Here is a 20,496-nt window from a genome sequence, read left to right on the forward strand (position 1 = left end):
TCTGAGAGCAGACTACTGCAGCACATCTCAACGTGACAAGCAGCTGAGGGTACAATTTGAACTACAGAATACTTTAGGCTGGGAAAGGACCTCTGGAGATAGCTGGCTTTCTTTTAAAAGCAAGACATTTAATCAAGGACACTGTCAAGCAAAGCGTTGAATTTTCTTCAACACTTCCTTCTATTGAGGAAATTTTTGCTACTTCTCTGAGCAATATATTCCAATGTCTAATTGTTTCTAGAGAGGATAATATTTTCTTCTGACACCTAGAGATAATTTCCTCTAGAGAAACATATTCAAATTCCCCTTTGTCCTATGTACCCCAAGTAGTGGAGATGTAGTGAAGAAACATCCAACTTTTAGGAGCTGAAGAACTGTTGGTGTCCCAAGACAGGTTCTTTCACCCAGTTTGCAAGAGACTGATCTGCAGAGAGAATCAAGGTATTTGATTTATTTACAGTTCTGCCTTGCACAGAAGGAGGTGCTTGGTGGAAAATTCCCAAAGTCAGCAACATGACTGTCAACATTTTTTTACATTTTATCAGAAAAAGGCATTAACACTCATTGGCTACAAGTTACAAAGTTTTTCACATTAATCAGTACTCTTTTTTTTCTATTGGTTAAACTATTCCCTCGCTTCTTATGCTGATTAGTCCACATCCCCAGCCTTTCCCTTCTTCTGAGTCAGTGGTTTCCTGGATTGGTGGTCTGTGAATCAGTGGTCAGAACCTCTTCATGCCAGAATTACCTTCTATGCAGTCAGAGCCAATCTCAGTACAATTGCTGAAATGTCTTCATTATTTTTTTCCTTACCTTGGGAGTTCTGCCAAATGTCCTTGAGGCTCATAAATTGTTCTTTGGTTCTGCTATCAGTGATACATCCTTATTCCCAGGCTTTGTTAACCTTCCCCTAGGTCTGAGATCATTGAAACATGCCTAAGCCCTAGACCTTAACAAGTCAATTTTACCGACAAATAAATTATCTTTCTAACGCCCAAATATCACTGCAGTTGCATCTCCCCTGACCCTTATTTTCTCCAGGCTTCGTAAATGTATTTCTTTCAAATGTATGGCAGGCTGTCCAATCCTGTTGGCCTCTGGAACTTACAATGTTTCAGTCTCTTGAACTGCCTCGGACCAAAACTGAACACAGTAATCCAGACACTCTCTGTTTATCATTTTGCTTTACCCCAGAATCACACTGAGGTTCCTCAAACCCCCACCATGGAAACCAAGATTGCTTCTGAAGCTCAGTGCCATGTACGACATGGGTGAAACCTCATCTCAGGGAGAGGTCTTCCATGGCTTCAGACACCAACCAAGCACCTCACATTGCTGCCACTGCGTGCTGGGGCAGCAGCCAGCGCCCAAAACCCTGACACGCTGTGAGCAGCCCGGGAAGTGAGCCCTCATGAGTGGAAAGTGAAAGAGATGTTTCCGTTTATGACTGTGTTTTTCAGCCCACGGTTCTGGCAAAGGTTTCGTTACTGGCAAAAGGTTTCGTTTTCAACACTGAGGAGTGGCACTGAGCAGTGCCCGGCGCGGAGCTGCCCGGCCCCGCCAGCCCGGTCCCGGCGAGCCGAGCCCTCACGCACCGCCCTCCCCAGCGAAACCGAAAGCGGCGCCGGTGCTGGGCAGGCCGGGCCGGGCAGTGCCAGCGGAGGGTTCGCGGAGGGGCCGCGGCCGCGCTGCTCGCCGGGCCCAGGCGCAGCCCCACCAGCGGCGGGCGCCGCCATGGCAGAGGGCACCCGGGACGAGCTGTTCCTCTACATGATCTCCTGCTTCAGGCCGCGGCTGAAGCAGTTCATCCAGGTGCAGCCCGTGCTGGACCGGCTGCCCTCGCTGAGCGCCGAGGACCGGGACAGGGTCCGTGCGGCCGCCGAGCAGCGGGGCGCTGCGGCGGGCGCCGAGGAGCTGCTGCAGGCCGTGGAGCGGGGGCCCCGCGGCCGCGGCCCGATCCGCGAGTTCCTGCAGGCGCTGGAGTACGGCGGCTGCAGCCTGGCCGCCTGCTACGCCAACCCCAGCCTGAGCCAGCTGCCCTCGCCGGCAGAGGAGGCCGAGCACGACCTCTGCGTGCACCTGGTGCAGCTGCTGCACGGCACGCTGGTGGACAGGATGCGCGCCGGGCCGGTGGCCGAGAAGTGCCTGCAGATGGAGATCTTCCAGGAGGAGGACGTGGAGCGGGTGAGTACGGGCGCAGGCAGTGCCACAGACACTGGCCAGCCACAGGGGCTGTGGGGCAGGTAGGAAGCCACAGCTACAAATGGCAGAGTAAATGCAAAAAATAAAAGGGGAGTTCCCAGACTTGGGGGAAAATAGATAATGAGTCCAGGTAAGCCGGTGAAGATTGTTGACAGTGGGCCAGCAGGTGGCATGCCAGCTAAGAGCCTGGCAAAGAAAAATGCCAGGAACAGAGGGCTGGACCAAGACAGTGTCTAAGTGAAGAAATATGTCAGACTTTACTTTACTTATCATTTTGCCACAGACCTTAGGCTCAGAAGATCGTTGTCTTTTGGCCCTTGAATCATACCAGGAAGTAGTGATGGTCTGTGAAGTCCTAAATAATACTGAGTTAAAATAAAGCAAGATTTTCTGTCCCCTTTTTTGCTATAGGTTCACTGAGGACTATCACACTAGACAATGACGTGAGCAGAAATACCAGTTGGACAAGAGCTAGGAAGTGTTAACCTTTGATGAGAATATTGTCCAGTGTTTATTCCACTCGGCTAAGAATGTCTTGCCTGGAATGTGAAACCTACTTGAAACTAAAAAAACCAAAAACTTATATCCTGAAACAGTGCTAGAACAAATTAAAATAATAATTGCCATAGCAATAAGGGGAAAACTGGTAAACTAAGGGTGGAACTTAGTCACATTTGCACTCTGAGCCTTTGCATTCACTTTTGAGGATGTTTTATGCTCCATCTCAGTTAAATGGCTGTGAGATACATAATTTTGTCTTGGGACCATCAGGTGGCAGCAATGATCAGACGCACCCTTGTTATGAGGGAGCCAAGCGTGGTAACACAGTAGGCAGATGAAGAGGTTTTTAGGGAGCTACTGGCTCCGTTCCCTGGTAATAGGTCCTCATGTTCCCCTGGGTCACCTTTTTGCTGCTGGTATTTCCATCAAACAATTTAATACCCTTCACAATCCTGCCAGTTTAAACCCCAGTGGAGTTTAGGCTTTCTCATGTCTCCCACTTTCCACACACTTCCTTTTGGTCATGTATCTCAGTCAGGTGTTCCCACTTCTATGCCTGCCCATTTCCTTGCATATCAGAATGGGTCATTGTTGAGCCTTGATGAAATGGCCCTTGAGACTGATCACCTGTCTCAAGCTGCTTTGCTCTTGGGGTTGTGGTTTTGTTCCTCATACAACCACATGTCAAATTCTGCTTGTGACAGCCTTGGGACAAGTTCCATAGCTTCTTTGAGGGCAGTAGCCTCTTTCTAGAGGCTCAGCTATTGTATTTTTAAGTGGGAGTTGAGATGATGAAGCCAGAGTTTAAGAAGGAAAATGTTCTATTTTATGTATGAGGTCATGTTACAGGTTAAGTCTGAGCTTTGATAAACTGTGTGACACCATTTCTCCTTAATCAAGATTGCCTATTCCCTAAGCTGTTCTAAACACTAGTTGTTATTCCACAATACTAATAACTATTATATAGTGGTTACTGTTGTAACCATTGTCTGGTACTACCAGTCTCTCCAGTTAAGTTCCAGATCTCGTAGGTTTCATATATCCTACCCAAAACCAGATGGGATGAGCATGAGGTTGGACAAAATGGCAAGAATTCTCATCTGATGAGTGTCAGGTCTACCTTATATCTTTATTATTCAGTATGCTTTAATTATACAGGGGAATGCTTTTTGCACCTATACTATTCTTATGAACGTACTCAGACCATTTCCAAAGTCTGTGTGAGGGTTGTTTCTGGTCTTTTATTTTTGCCAGATCCAGACTGTTATTGACAATCGTGGGAACAGAGATGGTGCAAGGGAGCTACTGAGCAGAATAGTCCAGAAGAAAGACTGGTTCTCTTCTTTTTTGGTTGCCCTCCGTGAAACCCAACATGAAGACCTTGCAGATGATTTAAGTGGAAATACAGGAGGTAATCATCTTATTTCACTGGTACAGATGTGTGGATTTTTAATAGCTCTTCTTTTTTTTCTTCTTTTTTTTTGTACTGTTACTTAGGAAGCAGTGCAGGATTCCTACCATATTATTTTAATGAGACACTGGGACTGATGCTTTTGTTTGTCCAGTGATTTCAAAATCAAGTTATGTAACAGTTTAATTGGTAGATTTTTAAATACTGAAAATCCTTATTAAGCAATATGAGAATTACAACAGTATGGATTTAGTTGAAATTAAACTGAATCTTGCTTTTAAAACCATTGGTTTTCAGTGTGATTTTTATAATAATTCATAAACATACTTTAAAAATTAATTTGAACAAACAAAACAGACTTTACCTGAATTTCTTCTTCAGTACAAGTGGTTTCTTTACAGAACAGTTTACAAATATTTTTGTCATTTTAAAGTACTTTGCATACGTTAAGACATTCAAAAGTCTCAAAACATTATAAAATTTCCTAAAAATAATGCAATAAACTAGTAAAGGGGCTACTCCTTTTCATTCCTGTATAATGTTTATAATACTGTAAAGTTATCCCATTCTTAAATATAAAAAAGAAAGCAGCCCCCAAATAATTTATCCGTTATTTTTGGTCCCCATATGTTTTATAAAATTTTAGTGACTAAATTACTTTAACAGATTTCCCATTTAGCAGCTTCAGCCTGCTCACTTGAGGAGCAGAGCTGTCTCTGTGCTTTTGGTTGCTGCATATGGGTCAGAGCATTAAGACTGAGGTAAGAGGCGCGTGAGGGTGTCTCTTCCAGCTTTGGACAGAAATCAGACAGTGTTCTCCCAGACACACACAGGCAGCTGTGAGATTTGAGGATGCAGTTCAAAGGTGGTTGGTTGAGTGTTGCAGTCTGCAGGCCAAGTCTGAACCTGAGATCATTTTGAGTGGAACTTAGGTGCTGGGAATAGCTCAGCAGCTATTGTGATCCTAATTTTCATTCTGTGTTGCAGCTGTGTGAGGTTTAAATTATTGTTTTCACTACTTTGCCATCACTAAAGCAAACAAAGTAACAAATATATAAATTATTAATATTCTTTTTTTTTTCTATTCTTTTCACATTTTGCATTTCTGAATTTTTAGTATAGTGCGGACTGAAGTTTAATTCAGTTGTTTGATGGACTACTGAATGAATACATTTATTCCACAATTTCTTTGTAATATTGGGTGATGTAGGCCCCAAAACAAACTACAGACTGATGTGTAAAGCATGAATGGTGTTGCTCTTACCAGAGGATAAGTAATTTTCCATGTACACAGCCCTGTATGTGTCTAGAAATGTAAAATGTATGGTTGCAGGAGCATGCTCTGACATAAGGTCCTAGAGAAGAAACAGCTTCATTGGGCATTGTGGATGAAGAACACTGCTGCTACATTTTGTCATTGCAGCTTGACCCCCTGTGATTTCTTATAGTAAGATATGTTGTTATTAGCACAGAAATTGAGAACTTCATAAAAATAAATCTATTAACCTCTTTAAATTTAGTTTCTAATTGTAAATTAGTAAATTCTTAGCAAATATTTATATGAAGGTCAAAATTCCAGACTATAACATTTGAGTCAAGACCAAGACCATATGTTATACTGTTGTGTGCCTGATAAATACAGGTTAGTTCTGTGTTTTCTAGGCTCCACACTAAAAGAAATGAAATGTTTTGTAGAACTGCCTTAGAATTTCTCTGTATTTTCTGGGAACAGAGAATAAACAAAATGGGATGGAGCAGACTACGAGTGAAGAAACAGAAGTTACAAGCCAACCAGGATACGTCACAGAGGAGAATTTGAAACAGGAAGAAAATGTGGATGACAGTTTCAGCAGTGAGAACAGTCTGTTGGAAACATCCATAGAAAAGAATTCTGTGATGTCAGGTTTGTCCACTAACTGGTATTATGATCTGGTACCTGTGTGAATAAATGAGTAGTTTTGAAATATATTTCAATACTTTTGATAGAAATATTACTATTATTAGGTTAGTATTTTATTTCACACCCATCCATAGTAGGCCTATACTATCCAGTGACAACATTAGGTTAACATTATCAACTCTGTACAGTGTTGACTGAATTTAAGATAAGAGGAATGTTTTTATGCCACTAAAACTGCAGCTGTATTAAGTACTTCTTTCTAGAAGGCTGGAAATGCTGTATAGAAAAGCATTTTTGTTTTGAGAAGTCCTTCAGTGTTGTCTGACGAGTAATTTTTTCTGTTCATTTTAAGGTTTTTTAACTTACAGAATATCAGACAACCTTTCTCATGTCACATACACACTCAGAAGTACATTTTTAGTAAAAATGTTTCGGAATGGGTGTGGCCTGTTGTTCATTTAGACCACTCTTAAAAACATGCCTTGGGAGTTGATTATGAGTGACAGCAATTACAGCAACAATGCCCAAACACAGCTGTGAACCAGTGATTCAAACATGCACTGCATGATTCAGGAACTGTGTGTGTTCCAGGTTCTCATGGAGCTCAAACAATAGTTACAGCTAAGGTTAATCCTGCCTGAAATTATAGTGGGCTTTCTCAGCCAAAGGAGTAGGACAGCTAAGGCTGCTCTGCTTTTATCAAACATGGATAACTTTTTTAAAATGTCTCTGAAAAGCTGGAGCCTTTCAATGTGCAACAGTAGTAGCCTATTTCTCTTTTTGCATGATATTAACAGGATGTCACACTGCTTTGTAGCAAGTACAGCAAAATTATCAACTTGGTTTTCCTGGGTTAGAACATAATATGTCAGTATAAAGAAGAGATGCCAAAAATTTAATGATAATTCAGAGTAGTTGAAACTGGATTATTCTTTCTGGATAAAGCTAAGGGTCTTATTGGGCCTACTAAGGGTAGGTTTTCATTGCTGTTAGCCTGATCTTCTACTTGCCACTAGTTGGGTTGAGAATGAAAATGAGATCTATCAGTTATTAACTAGTGTGCCACAAGCTAATTGTGAATAAAAAACTGTTCTCAGCACAGAACTGGAATTAATAGAGTGGGTATTAGCAGTCTGGGCACTTGAGCAGATCTGTGCAGTGAAATGGCTAAGGGGATACAGAGTACATGTATTCCATCAGTTTGGTTCAGATTGACTTCAGTCTCATGTGGACTGTGCACCTGCAAGTAATTAGAACAAATCTCATTTGGTTTCTGCTGACAGTTCATTCCTTCTGATCTACACCAGCTCTGTGCTATGAACCAAAGTGGTGTAAGTGGGGACAATTGACAGATTACCTGAAAACATGCAGTTCTGAGATGAACCAAAGCAGCAGTGTAGATGCAGGGTAACAAGGGCTGCCATGAGGCAGCGCTGCTTGGAGATTTCTGCAGAGAAACTGCCTCACATTCAGGCATCCTCGAGTGCAGCAGCCTTTGATATTAATGCACTTGTACACTCAGACTTAACAGTGCTCCAGTCTTTTTTCATTTCCTATGACCATCCTTTCTCATGATTTCATGAGAGAGTAATTTTAGACCAGGAAGATTAAAATACAAATGGAACCCAGATTCTACTTCCAAGTGAGCTAGGAACCCACCTAGTTTGTAATTTGATGCTGTCAAGTGTACTCAGTTTTGCGGTACAGTCCTACAATTCCTTTATGTCCTGAAAAGGACATATTTCAAGAAGAAGCTTTTCAGGTAATTTGAAATTACTGCCATTTGCATTGTATCTGGAGCTTCCTCTAACCCTCTTATTTAGGTAGATGAAACAGAGACAGTCAGAAGGTATGAGAGCAGTAAGGCCATAAAAACAAGTAGAAATAGATCATTGAGCCTAAGAGATAACTAGAGAAAAATTGAGCATGCAAAAACGCAGATGAGAAACTTCACACGCAAAATTACACAAAATCAAGTAAATTCACTAGGTTAACATGGATTAAGTTGCTGCAGTTGCCTATATAAACACCAATTTAAATAATAGCAGCTCTCTTTTTCAAGGCTTGCTTGTCATTCCATTCCATTGTCTCTCTACTTATTTAGTACTCAGTGTAAAGTGACTGAAAATCTTCCTGTGAAATCATCCTGTGAAATTCCACATTACAATGTGCAAGCAGGACTCTAAGGGAAGATTAGCAGAAGTGGTAAAGACAGCTGTTAGGATAATAACTCTTTTATTTTCATTTTTTTTGAAAATGCTTACTGCTTTGGGTTTTTTAAAATTTATTTTCTTTTAAAATAATTCAAGTAAGTTGCTACAGTTGAAAAAGGAGAACATTGTTCTATTTACCTTTCTTTTGGAAGATGAGTATTTTGCATTTCACATCATCACTGACGTTTTCTGTTGAGAGAAGATTGTTGTATAAGGCATGCTGCACATTGTAATTCAGATAATTGTGTACAAAACACTTTATAGATTCATATTCTCAGGACTTTTAGAAATTCATTTTAGATGGGACACCATATGGAATAGATACAGAGAATTTTAATTTTGTCCTATTTTTTCCCTATTTTATGTGAATTTCTGGAAAGTGAAAGCAAGAGATAGCAGTGTCATCTTCATAGCTGGGAGTTCTTACTAATTCTACTAATTAGTTTGTCACAGATCTTTGAACATGGCTTGTAACTGTGTCTTTCGGTTGATTGCATTCATTTGTTAGAAAAACTACTAATGCCTGACTCCTAGTGGTAGCTAAGATAGCTTCATAACTTTACTGAGTGCAGAATAGGTTCAATTTCCACCTCACTCACCAGGACTTTATAGTGTATATTTCAGGCATTCCCTTCTAGGACTCCATAAGTGCTGAATTCCATTCAGTGCTAAATTCTCATTCACAGAATCTATTTTGCCTTATGAATATTTTTGGGGACAGTAAGTTATGAAAAGTGTCTATGGACCATAATAGGATATTCACTGGAAATAACTTGATGGAAACACAGGCCCATTGTTAATTGCTCTTGCTAATTAAGCAAAACATTGGTCAACACTATTATTGTGGCTGTTTCCATCTGACGCTGTGGGCTCAGCTGCAGAGGGCAAGCTGGCAGCTCAGGGTGATGCTGTTGGCGGCAGGTTTTCCCGGGAGAGCCGGGTGTCTCTCTCCTCAGATGCCATGGAAGGGCTGAGCTTTGGGAAGCGCGGATTCCCGAGCGGCGCTGGTGCGAGGCGGGCCCGGCCCGGCAGAGGGCGAGCGGAGCGCGGCCATCCCCGAGCGGCGCCGCCGCTGCTGCTCCGCGCCATTCGATAGCGCCGTCGCTGCTTGCAATTCGTCGGGAACTGCGCTTTGCTCTTTCCATGTAATACCAAGAAACTTAGAAAAAGAAAAATCGCAATTCTGGTTTTGTTTTTGTTCTGCTGCAGGTGTAGAGAGAAAGTTCCGTTTGCCCGCAACTCTTTTTTCTTTTGGCTTTTCACCTTTCTGGAAAGATACAGTAAAATAGGACTAAAGGGGATTAAGCAGGTGGTGATGCCTGGAACCCCTGGTTTTAGGCAAGAAATCATGACCCATAGTGCCTTACCTCTGCCATGCTTTGGATATTGATCTTCCACTCCATATTTTCTTACATAAGAAAATGAATTATATTGTTCATTTTTTTAATCTCTACCAAAAATAGAGAAAGTTAGATCTCAGCCATCCCCACCTGACATTCATTAACCTACTTTAACAACTCAGGGGGAGAGCAAACAATACACAATTGCCATTAATATTTGTACAGCAAATGTGTTATGCTACATTTCTTTGTGTTTTTCATTTAGAGTCAGATGTCTCCATAGGAGATGGAAGTGTCAGTAACTTGAATGGGAACTTGGAACAGAGCTGCACAACCAGTGATTCAGGTATGTTTCCCTTCTGTTATTATTTAGTAATTGCAGAGTAAGCTCTGGGGGAAGTATTCTGTGAATGGGCTAAAATGAAACTCAGTGAAGGGCTTTCTTTCACTGTAAACTCTAGTTCACCATATTTAGATGCCAGTTTGTTCAAATTAATTTACTTTGTTGGAAAACAGATGCCATTTTAGGCATTTTAGGTCCCAACCGTCTGGTAATGGTCTGGACCTAAGTCCTAGCCCCAAAACAGTCAATTTACTGAGATCATCTGAACAGGGCTCTAGACATCATCATCGTACTAACTGGTCAGTGAGGCAGAATGATGAAATCACACAGGCTGAAGGGACTAGAAGTCAGCCAGTGCAGTCACCTGGACAGATATTCGTAACGCTGCCACACTGACGTGTTTCTTTTGCTCTCAGAGAGGAGCTAGATTGTGCATGGCCCCCACATAGGGTGAGAGAGAATAGGAATGTTTTAGAGGCAATGAAGGTGAGCAGAAGCATCTCCTGGGTGCCTGCAGAACAATAATGAAGGTCCACTTTGAGCCCAAGTACTTTAGTAGCCCTATTTGTAAAAGCAACCTGAGTAGTGGGGGTTGCTATCTGAGGATCTTTGTGAACCTCACATTTAAACACATGTGCATGTTCTAAATACAGTTTTAAACTAGATATTGGACTGTGTTTAAATGATACTTAGCAGACAGGTATTATTTTGCTATGTATGAAGTCTGAGTGAAACTATACATTGCTGTTGTAAAAGACATCCCAGTATTTTTTGTCTTTTTTTTTTTTTCCAAACCTCAGGCAAAGCAAACTGGGAGGTGTCCACTATTGTGATGAGCCTGTTTGCCTATACAGAATTCAAGAACTACTTTTTGGAATCTAGATTTTATAACATTTGTGCTGGGACTATGTCTTGTACAAGGGCTAGAAAAAATTCCAAATGCCTTTCAAGCCAGCTGGGCCTAATAAACCTAGTATCACATCAGTAAGGTCACTGTAAATATTATATTTCTTATACCTGCAAAGTGTTCATTATAAACACTTTTTAAATACTTTGAAGCTTTAAAGTATTAAAATCCACATATTTTATAAGTACACAGAAAATTCAGGATAGCTCAGATCTAAATTGCTACACTGCAGCTAAGATTTTAGTCTGTATGTTGCCAACTCAAGAGAATTTACTTTGCACTTCTTTAGCAACTGAGGAAATTCATCAGTCACATTGTATTTTTTTGCTCACTCTGTCACATGAAATGTCTGGGCACTGGAACTTCTCTGTTCTGTGGACAGACAGACACACTGTATCAGTTGCTCAGGCTGAGCCAGGCTCATGACATTTGGCAGAACATATGTATGTGAGTATGGCCTCATCCTTTGAGATTGCTGAAGTATTTCTCAGTAAGCAAAACAGGCATTTGCTGTGTCCAGTAATCCTGAAAAAAAACCCAAACACTGCAGTTTTGTGAAGAATGGAGAACAGATTTTTTCAGTGTTTACTTGCTATATGTTCTGTATTCATGTGGTTTTTAAAAGCAAGTAGTTTAAAAGTTTTTTAAAACATCCATGCTTTTTAATCATGTCTAGTAAACTCAGTGAGAGCAATAATGAGAAAAAATTTCTAAGAAGATGCAGATGCACTATTAATGGATTTTGTAATTTGAAATGTTACAGTAAGGCTGTTGTATTAACAAAGAAGTTCATTATTACACACTGACATTATTTGGATTTTAATGCAAAGAATCATGTGGATTCAGCTGCATTTTTATGTGCAAGGTTCATTTCACATTTTACAGAATTGTGTAGTTAGGACAATAGAATAATTACCGTGTTTCTTTTAGCCCAGAGCAGCAATTCACATGAGCCTTGTATGAAGGCAGACAACTTCCCTAATGCTACACTCTGCTTGATGAAAAATCTTTAAGGATTTAATTCTTTAATCTGTGAAAAGATTCCTGTATTAGCCTTTATCTAAACAAGGGCTGAAGAAGCTAGGAGAGAGCTAAGTTAAATATTTTTCAGGCCTGGACTGTTAATTGAGGATGTTAAGGAACTGAAATTTAACCAAACAGATGGGTGATAAAGTGCTAGTTTCAATATGATTGAGCTATTGAATTTAGCCAACCAGAAAGCAAACAAATGCTCTTCCTCAAAAGAGAGCAGTAGAGTCAGATAAATAACAGCAAGTACTCTCTGGTGCAAATGTCCCTGTGTCCAGGTAGCACTGCACTCACACTAAAAGGCAAAACAAGCAAAAAACACTTTAGAATGGCATTCAGATGTTTCCATCAGCAGTGTTTTATCAAGCTTCATTACTTTTTGTTAGTTTAATTTTATTTAATGGAATAAGAAATACTAGAAAAATATACTTACTTTGTGTGTAATGTATCAGTGATAATAAAATCCTCATGATTCTGCACTGAATGATATCATCAGGAAACAAAACTAGGGTTTTTCTCCCCTAATTTTAATCTAATAGAATGAATTTGCATTTTCTTCACTGAGGGAAGTTAACACTTGAAGAGTGATCTAAATTTATTTGTAGCAAAAAACCCCCATGAGAACTCAATTGAAATAAATCTTTCTGATATTGAGATGTATATACAAGTTCTGACTTCCTAAATATATGTAAACTCAAGAGACTTGATATGCTTTTCTTAAGGCTCAAAATAATTCAACAGGTTTTTTTTTCACTTTTACATTTAGAACATAGTTGGTTTCTTCTGCAAGCCGTAGAAGAAATTGCATTTCCAATAGGAGATGGAAGGCTTTGGCCTTAGGTGGCAGATATAAATGGCTTTTTAATGAACATCCAGTTGCATTATGTGTGTGTCAGACTAAGAAGCAACACAATCTACCATGAGTAGGTGTGACACATTCTACAGTTAGCTCCATCTTGTATGGGCAATTGAATTTTTTTATCTATTTGGTCTCTATGCTTTATAACTCCCTTGATCATTTTAAATGTTCCATGTCTATTTTTCTTTCTATGGCTCCATTTTTCATTCTCTGGGAAGTATTTATAAAGGTAACTCCCTTGTAACCAAATAAATTTCAGTATTTATAAAGGAGAACGTCACAGAAGCTTGGCTAGGTTATAAATACCACAGCTCCAAATACAACCTTTGTTGGTCCCAGTGCTACTGAACTGTATCAATTGAATTTATACCTAATAGCAGTCATTTCAACATAGATGGGGGAAACTGTACTGTGGTTTATTCCTCCTGCCCTGAGTGCTGACTGGATGGAAGCAGTTCTGATCCAGAGTGGCACAGGTCCTCAGAGCAACATTGTCTATGCTAATGTGCTGTTTCTATTCATAAGATGCTTCTGAGTAAATTAATATTTTCCCTTTGACATTTTTTCACTCCTCTAATACATGTTCTGTGCCTCCTGTTTGAAACTTATATTTCATTGTACCCTTAGATGAAGATGAAGTGGAGAGGAGAGCCTCACCTGAGCCAGATCTGACCCTGAGAGATTACCAGATGGAAGTTGCAAAGCCAGCATTGAATGGGGAGAATATTATCATATGTCTCCCTACAGGCAGTGGTAAAACCAGAGTGGCTGTTTACATTACCAAAGATCACTTGGATAAGAAGAGAAGAGCATCAGAGCCTGGAAAAGTCATAGTACTTGTTAATAAGGTAAGTTGGTCCATTTTTTAAAGAATAATATTTTTCAAACATCATGCATTGTTAATACAAACATTGTAAGATGAATATAAAGACAATTCTCAGCTTCTCCAGGTATATTTTGTTTTAAAGACGTATAGATCTAGACTGTCATCTCCATTGTGCTATTAGCCTTGTGTAAGCACAAATTACGTTAGTGTACCCCAGTGCAAGTGCAAATTTAAATGTGCTGTAATAACCATATTGTTGGGAAAAGTACAATTTCATTTTGTAATGAATTTTGAAAAATAAAAATATTTTTCACATTCTGAGTTTCAGTTTGTTAATGAAGGCCACCTGATGAGTCTTACAGTAGTAATATATTGTCAGATTTTCTGATAGTTGCTTTATTTTTTTCAGTTAAATTTAGCATTTATAAATTAATCTTCTATTGTAATATCAAAATAGAGAAATACATTAAAGAATTTTACTGAAATTATAAACAATGTCCATATTATCTTATAAGATAAATGTGAAAGCACTTTATAAACTCAGTTAAATAGCCAGAGCATGCATGGTTTGTTCATTTTTTCAAAGGCTCAGTTAAGCCAAAGTTCTTGGGACAAAAAGGTTCCACAGGACATGTTGCAGGGGAAAATTGGTTTGGGGATTTTTGCTGCCTAATTTTCCTTTGTTCATCTAACAACATTTGTGGCAAACGTCCATGTATTTTTAATCCTGTGTTTAATATGTTTTAAACTCTTTGAAAACTTTTTCTCAGGTTCCATTGGTAGAACAGCATTTAAAAAGAGAGTTTAGTCCATTCCTGAAGCGTTGGTATCAGGTTATTGGATTAAGTGGTGATTCTCAGCTGAAAATCTCATTTCCTGAAGTTGTCAGAAGAAATGATGTCATCATCAGTACAGCACAGATCCTTGAGAATTCACTGTTAAATGCATCCAAGGAAGATGAGGAAAGTGTCCACTTATCAGGCAAGTATTTTAATCTGAAATTTTTACAGAGGGTATAAAAGTATGTCTCTATTCTGGAAAGTTGCAGAGTAAAAATGTGCCCCAATCAGTAGGGTTTTTCAATTTATTTGTTTTATAAATACAAGTTGTAGTAAAATCATATCTCAATTAACAAGCATGCAGGCCAAAATTAGACTCTGTGCTTTATTTGTACTAAATACTTGTCATGCTTCCTATTTTATCTAAATAAATTCTTAAGCACAACTTTGTGCACATGCAGTTGTACTGGTTCCACTTTCCAAGCTTGGCAGAGCGTTAAATCATGTCAGACAGAAGCCATATACAGGATGAGAAAAAAAACTGTCAAAACTCAAATGCACTTGGTAGTTTGAGAAGTACAATGGAACAAAAGATAAAAGCCAATCTGTCGTAAAAGTTATATTCTTTAAACTCTTGTAATTTTGCTAAAATACAGCAATATGATGGCTTATAACTGTGTCTCTCTGAGCTCAGCAGATATAAAATTCTCCTACAACACATGAAGGAAGTTGAAGAAAGCAAAAGATAAAGAAGGAAAGATTGTTTTCGCAGAATGCTGAAGTGGCAGGTGATCTGGAAGATCACAAATCTGTCAGAGAGGTACAATTACAGCAGCCCATGAGGTCAGCTTCCAGGCTTAGGCTGCAGTGACCTTCCTCTGTGAGATGTTAGCTTCTCCCTCTATTTGCCTGCAATCAGCTCCTTTTCAGATGGTGAAGAATGTAGGGGAGTACTGTGATATTCAAAATAATGGCCCTGAGATAAAAGTATTGGTCTGGATGTCACAGACAGCAGAGAAAGCTGAGGGGTCTGTCAGTGCCTGGTGCTGAGTGGGGTACTGCTTGATCCAAACTAACTCCTGCAGAACCACTTGCTACCTCAGAATTGCATTCCCTCCTTCAGAATGCCTTGTTATTAACCTAGGCAGAGTACCAGCAATTTTCTTGTACTTATTTTCTTTCCACTGCATCTTAAGTTAATAAACTTTCCTACATCTGAATAATTTTGGAATGCTGTATGGAGTCATCTGAACATTTCTACTGGAACTGCTGGCCTGTTTGGAACTGGGCTGAGTCCCAACCAGATTGTGTAATGAAGTGGGTTGAATGGGTTTCACACTTTGTGAAGTTTCCTTCATAAGGAGCTACATTTTTTCCAGAACTCGGGCTGCCCTACACCTCAGGGTTTTTTTTCCGTTCTATTACACCTGTGCTCGTAGGTTCAGCTGGACCAAAGCCAAGCAAGCATGAGCACAGCCAGCTCCATTCCTGTGGCTGTGACTTGGGTAACTCACAGCCTTTATAAATCATCCTAATTAGTTTCAAGTTTTTGTTCAGATTTCTCTGCATACTTTTTTCATCTGTTTCCACAGAGGTCTGCATTACACATGATATGGAATTCCAGCCTCAGTGAAATGATGGGGGCTCTCTTAATTGCATTTTATCAAATGTTTACTCTCTTTACCTAGGGCTGAAATCACTGTATGGACTTTCTAAAAGCTGTGTATCACTTCCTTAGTAGAAGAAACACATCCTTTCTGGTAGGTTAGTTTCTACACAAGTAGTTATAGAATATGCATGATGGAGATGATGGTCAAAATCAGAGGCAGTAAGTTCATGTTGGCAGAAGAACTGAGCAACTGCCAGCACTGCTTCTGAAATCTTGCAGTGTGTAGAAATCTTGAAAATAAATAAGAATTTAGATTTGAAACTACATCACTTCAGTGCATACTGGCTTCCTGAATCACTCTGAAGGCAATCAGCTTTCCCCTGTGACATGGAGCATTGGCTTTGCTAGCAGAAGTGTTTGGTGTAGCCTTTCCAATATAACTTCCTTTGTTTAGTCTCCATCCTTCTTTAGGTTCCTCAATACCAGCTGAGACTGATTTAGCTCTCTGTTAATTTCCAGCTCCTGCTGCCAGTTGTTGTGAACTGACTTATAGTGGTGCAACAATTTGAGCACATCAATACGTTTACACACAATGTGTAAACAAGACCATGGAAATTGTCCACATTAAAAAAATATGTAGAAGAGTTTAACCCTGATCATTTCAGTGATCTTCTTTACAGTCATGTCCACAAACTGAATTCAAATTGTTGGAAACAATGTAAAACTAGAGAGTTACTGGCCAGCTACAGAAGGACTGGGAGCTCCTATAAACCAGTTTTGCTGCTAGAGAAACAGAAAAATGTTCGTGATTCTTTCAGCTCAGAACCTTGAAATATATGTCACTGGCTGCACGTGCAGAAAGATTAAAGATATGTTTTCTATATCTTTTGAGAAATTTGAAACAAAAAATGATTTTATTTTTCTTCGTTGTACCATATATTGTTTGCATGTAAATATACTGTGACCAAAAAGTACATTACACCTGTCTGAATTTCCATCAGTTTCCTCCGCTACAAGAGAGAGATGAGCATTAGTGCTCCCACTAATCTGTTTGTTCTTTCCAGTAACACATCCATAAAGTAATATAAATCTTTTAACTGGACACTAATAGGGAGGAAATCTCTGTGTTGCTACAAAATGAAGCACATTTTGACCACAGCAAGCCTTTCAAGAATGTCTGAAAGGCTTCTAACATATTATGTATCTTCTCAAAAGCAAACAAAATGCAGTTTGTCAGACACAGTTATGGACATAAAAGATAGTATTGAGTTCAACTATGAAGTGTTCTTACCCCTGGTAAGATATGAACAATATTTCTCTGAAATTCTTTATATAATCAGATTGGTTTTGCAAAAACATAAAGTCTTTTTTCCATTACATGAAATGTAAAACTACTTGGCACATCAGGACTGTAGCAAAGGTTCCAAAGTCCATTAAATATATTCAGCATCCATCCACACCTTTCTCCAATACTTCAATTTCCTAGTACATTAGTTCTCAGACAAACTGATGGGTTCTTTTCAACACCATCCTTACTTGTTACAAGATTTAGTCATGCAAATTCTGCATATGAAATAGAATTATTCACTTTAGGAGTCTTTTTTTTTCCAGATTTTTCCCTCATCATCATCGATGAGTGTCATCATACTCAAAAGGAAGGTGTCTACAATAACATAATGAGACGTTACTTAAAAGAAAAGATGAAGAACAGGAAGCTGGCAAAAGAAAACAAGCCACTGATCCCACAGCCTCAGATTCTGGGACTTACAGCCTCACCTGGTGTAGGAGGTGCAACATCCTACTCAAAAGCTGAAGAGCATATTCTGAAAGTAAATAGCCCTAACACTTACAAACCATCAAAGGGATATTGTCTTCTTCAAGTAAAACTTCAAAAGTCAGTTTTAGGCTCCAAATAGACAATCTGATTTTTTTTTCTTGTGTACATGGAAGTCCAGCTCATAACCATTAAAAAATAATGGACATCCATATACAAATAAAGGTTACGTTACAGGAGGAGTAAGGTTACTGAAAAGGGAAGTTAAATAGTTGCCTCACTTGAAAAAAATTCCCAAGATCAGAAGCAAGGAATCCACAATGTAGTATGGTTTTAAGGTTACTGAAATTCCTATTATTCCATTGATGGCTTATAATTTACTGTGTATTTCTAAATACTAGAGACACAACATATTTTATATCTGTATTTCTAGAGTGACTAAGATGAGCATTTTTGTGAGTCCAAAAAAAATGAAAAACAATGTTTAATACTTAAACAAAGCAGAAACCACTTGTGAGATACAGGTAGCATACAAATGTGTTCTGTTTTATTCAGTTGGAGTTACTCATTGAGGTTGCATGAACACCTGACTAAAGATAGTCTGTTAAATTCTATACTTAAAGAAACTATATTTTACTTGAAATTAAATGGTTTTGCATTAGTAATAGAAAAGTAGAATTTAGCCCAGTATGGCAGTGAAAACTCCTGACTGGTAAATTGTACCAGAACAGAATGTGATATTGAATTAGTGAGGCCTGCAAGAATGTTTTATGCTGTATTGAAGCAGACAGAATTTTGACACAAAAACTTAGAAGAAAAAGAAAATTCCTTTTCATCAACTCTGAATTCCTAGTAATAGGATTCTGGGATTTGCATCTGAAGATCAATCTGAATACGCAAGCTGAAATATACAATTACCACTGAAGACATTAAAAAGTTCCCCTGTCAGTCTTCCTTTACCATTTTCTCTGCTCAGAATAATGTTATCATTTCCCTTATTACTTAATGACATGTACATATTTTATCCTTGGAAGAGGTCAAAAGCAAAAAGGTCCAGTTCAGTTGTGTACTTAGCACAGAAATTCTCTCTATGTTTTCCTATTCCAGAAAAGGTTATCTCAAATTAGCTCATAACAGCTCTTACTACTATAATTAGTCTCTAATATTTATCTTCTATTTTTTCTATTTCACCATTATATTTATTTATTTTGTGCTCTAAAATCTATTCTTCCAAAGTATCGATGCTCTATTTTCCTTCTCAAAATACTTGGTTTGCATCCTGATCTACAATTTTTTTCCTGTATGCAAGAATCACTTCTGGCCTAAAAAGTAACTTGTGCAGTTTATCTCAGATGTTTTTCAAAGACTTGGACTTTCGTGTGCTGATACTGCCTTTATCCAATTTTTGTGGGAAGAAAGCCAAGTTATCTAAACCTCAACATCTAAATAAGAAGCTCTGTTGCATTAATTCAGTTTTCATGTGAAATATTTCATTCAATATTAAAGAAATAACATTTTGTCTTCTCCCAGATCTGTGCCAATCTTGATGCATGTAGGATTATGACTGTTGAAGAGCATGCCTCCCAGCTAAAGAATCAGGTGAAGGAACCATCTAAGAAGACTGTGATTGCAGATGATAAAAAAAGGGTATGTTTTTTACAAAAAATCAGTATTAAAGTTATATTCTCCTTTAAATATGTCTTGTACGGTATCAAAAACTTTTGCCTAATGCTCTTTTTCTATGGACTTTAGATGATCCAGAGTGCTAATTTGAATATTGTTACTTTCCTCTGTTTCAAAAAGTAACAGTAAAGTTAAATAGCTCTAAATTTTTACTCATGTCAGTTATATTTTGAGTTATCTGGTCAAAAGGCCTTCTAAAGTTGAAATATTTGTATTGAAGTGATGATATTATATTCAATTGTTTTTTTTTTTTTTAAGTGCTGTTTCTCAGTACAATTTTTGTGATATTCTGAACTGTATATTTCCATATCACTAAACGCACTTAAAAAGCCTTACTTCTTTAATTTAAGGTTTAAGTTATAAAAAAATTACTCAGTGTGGTACTAGCCAGTGTTTTTGTTGCCAGAGTGTGCTTACTTACTTTTCCTGATCAATTTATTTCTAGGATCCATTTAAAGAGAGAATCACTGAGATCATGACAGAAATTCAGAACTATTGCCAGCTGCATCCGAAGTCTGAGTTTGGAACTCAGACATATGAACAGTGGGTGATCAGAGAAGAGAGAAGAGGTAACTGCATCGCAAATATACACCAGCTTTGGATTTCTTTCTGTCGTTCTATATTAAGACCTTTTTTGTATTTTCGTTCCCTTCTAGCTGCGAAAGAAGAAAAACGGAGGGAACGTGTCTGTGCAGAGCACTTGAAGAAATACAATGATGCTCTCCAGATAAATGACACCATCCGAATGGTGGATGCCTACAATCACCTAAATAACTTCTATAAAGAGGAGAAAAGTAAGAAGACAGTAAGGAGTGATGATGATGATGATGAACCCGCAGTATCAAAACAGGATGAAACAGATGAATTTCTAATAGGTTTATTTCATGGTGAGTTTGAAATACATTGTGATATTTAATATTTGAAATCCATAATTGTGCACTAACATGGTTTCCATGGGCCCATTAGTTATTGCCTCCTGGAAACTGCTGTGTTGTTTATTATCACAGTGCCTTGATATTCCAGTTCATACACTTTTGAATGCATTAAACATCATAGTGGGATCATGTCATAATAAGTAACAATGGTTTTTCACCTCCCACCCAATGCCACCTTTGTTTTT

At 38.7% G+C, this 20,496-nt stretch overlaps 1 protein-coding gene across 2 annotated transcripts in view; it reads left to right on the top strand.

The window, feature by feature from the left end:
* The first annotated feature begins 1,493 nt into the window (after positions 1 to 1,493).
* Positions 1,494 to 20,496, top strand: part of IFIH1 (interferon induced with helicase C domain 1) — a 28,237-nt gene continuing 9,234 nt past the window's right edge. For both annotated transcript variants that reach the window (XR_012581992.1, XM_005485256.4), the window contains exons 1-10: positions 1,494 to 2,184; positions 3,958 to 4,114; positions 5,847 to 6,017; positions 9,833 to 9,913; positions 13,333 to 13,553; positions 14,302 to 14,512; positions 17,531 to 17,748; positions 19,224 to 19,340; positions 19,822 to 19,945; positions 20,033 to 20,263. Coding sequence is in view for 1 of the 2 variants with exons in the window: in XM_005485256.4 (XP_005485313.3) it covers positions 1,735 to 2,184; positions 3,958 to 4,114; positions 5,847 to 6,017; positions 9,833 to 9,913; positions 13,333 to 13,553; positions 14,302 to 14,512; positions 17,531 to 17,748; positions 19,224 to 19,340; positions 19,822 to 19,945; positions 20,033 to 20,263 (1,981 nt within the window). In the remaining variant the exon portion in view is untranslated. The remainder of the gene's footprint in view (positions 2,185 to 3,957; positions 4,115 to 5,846; positions 6,018 to 9,832; positions 9,914 to 13,332; positions 13,554 to 14,301; positions 14,513 to 17,530; positions 17,749 to 19,223; positions 19,341 to 19,821; positions 19,946 to 20,032; positions 20,264 to 20,496) is intronic.

Source organism: Zonotrichia albicollis, chromosome 10 (assembly GCF_047830755.1).
Source record: "Zonotrichia albicollis isolate bZonAlb1 chromosome 10, bZonAlb1.hap1, whole genome shotgun sequence".
Lineage (NCBI taxonomy): Eukaryota > Metazoa > Chordata > Aves > Passeriformes > Passerellidae > Zonotrichia > Zonotrichia albicollis.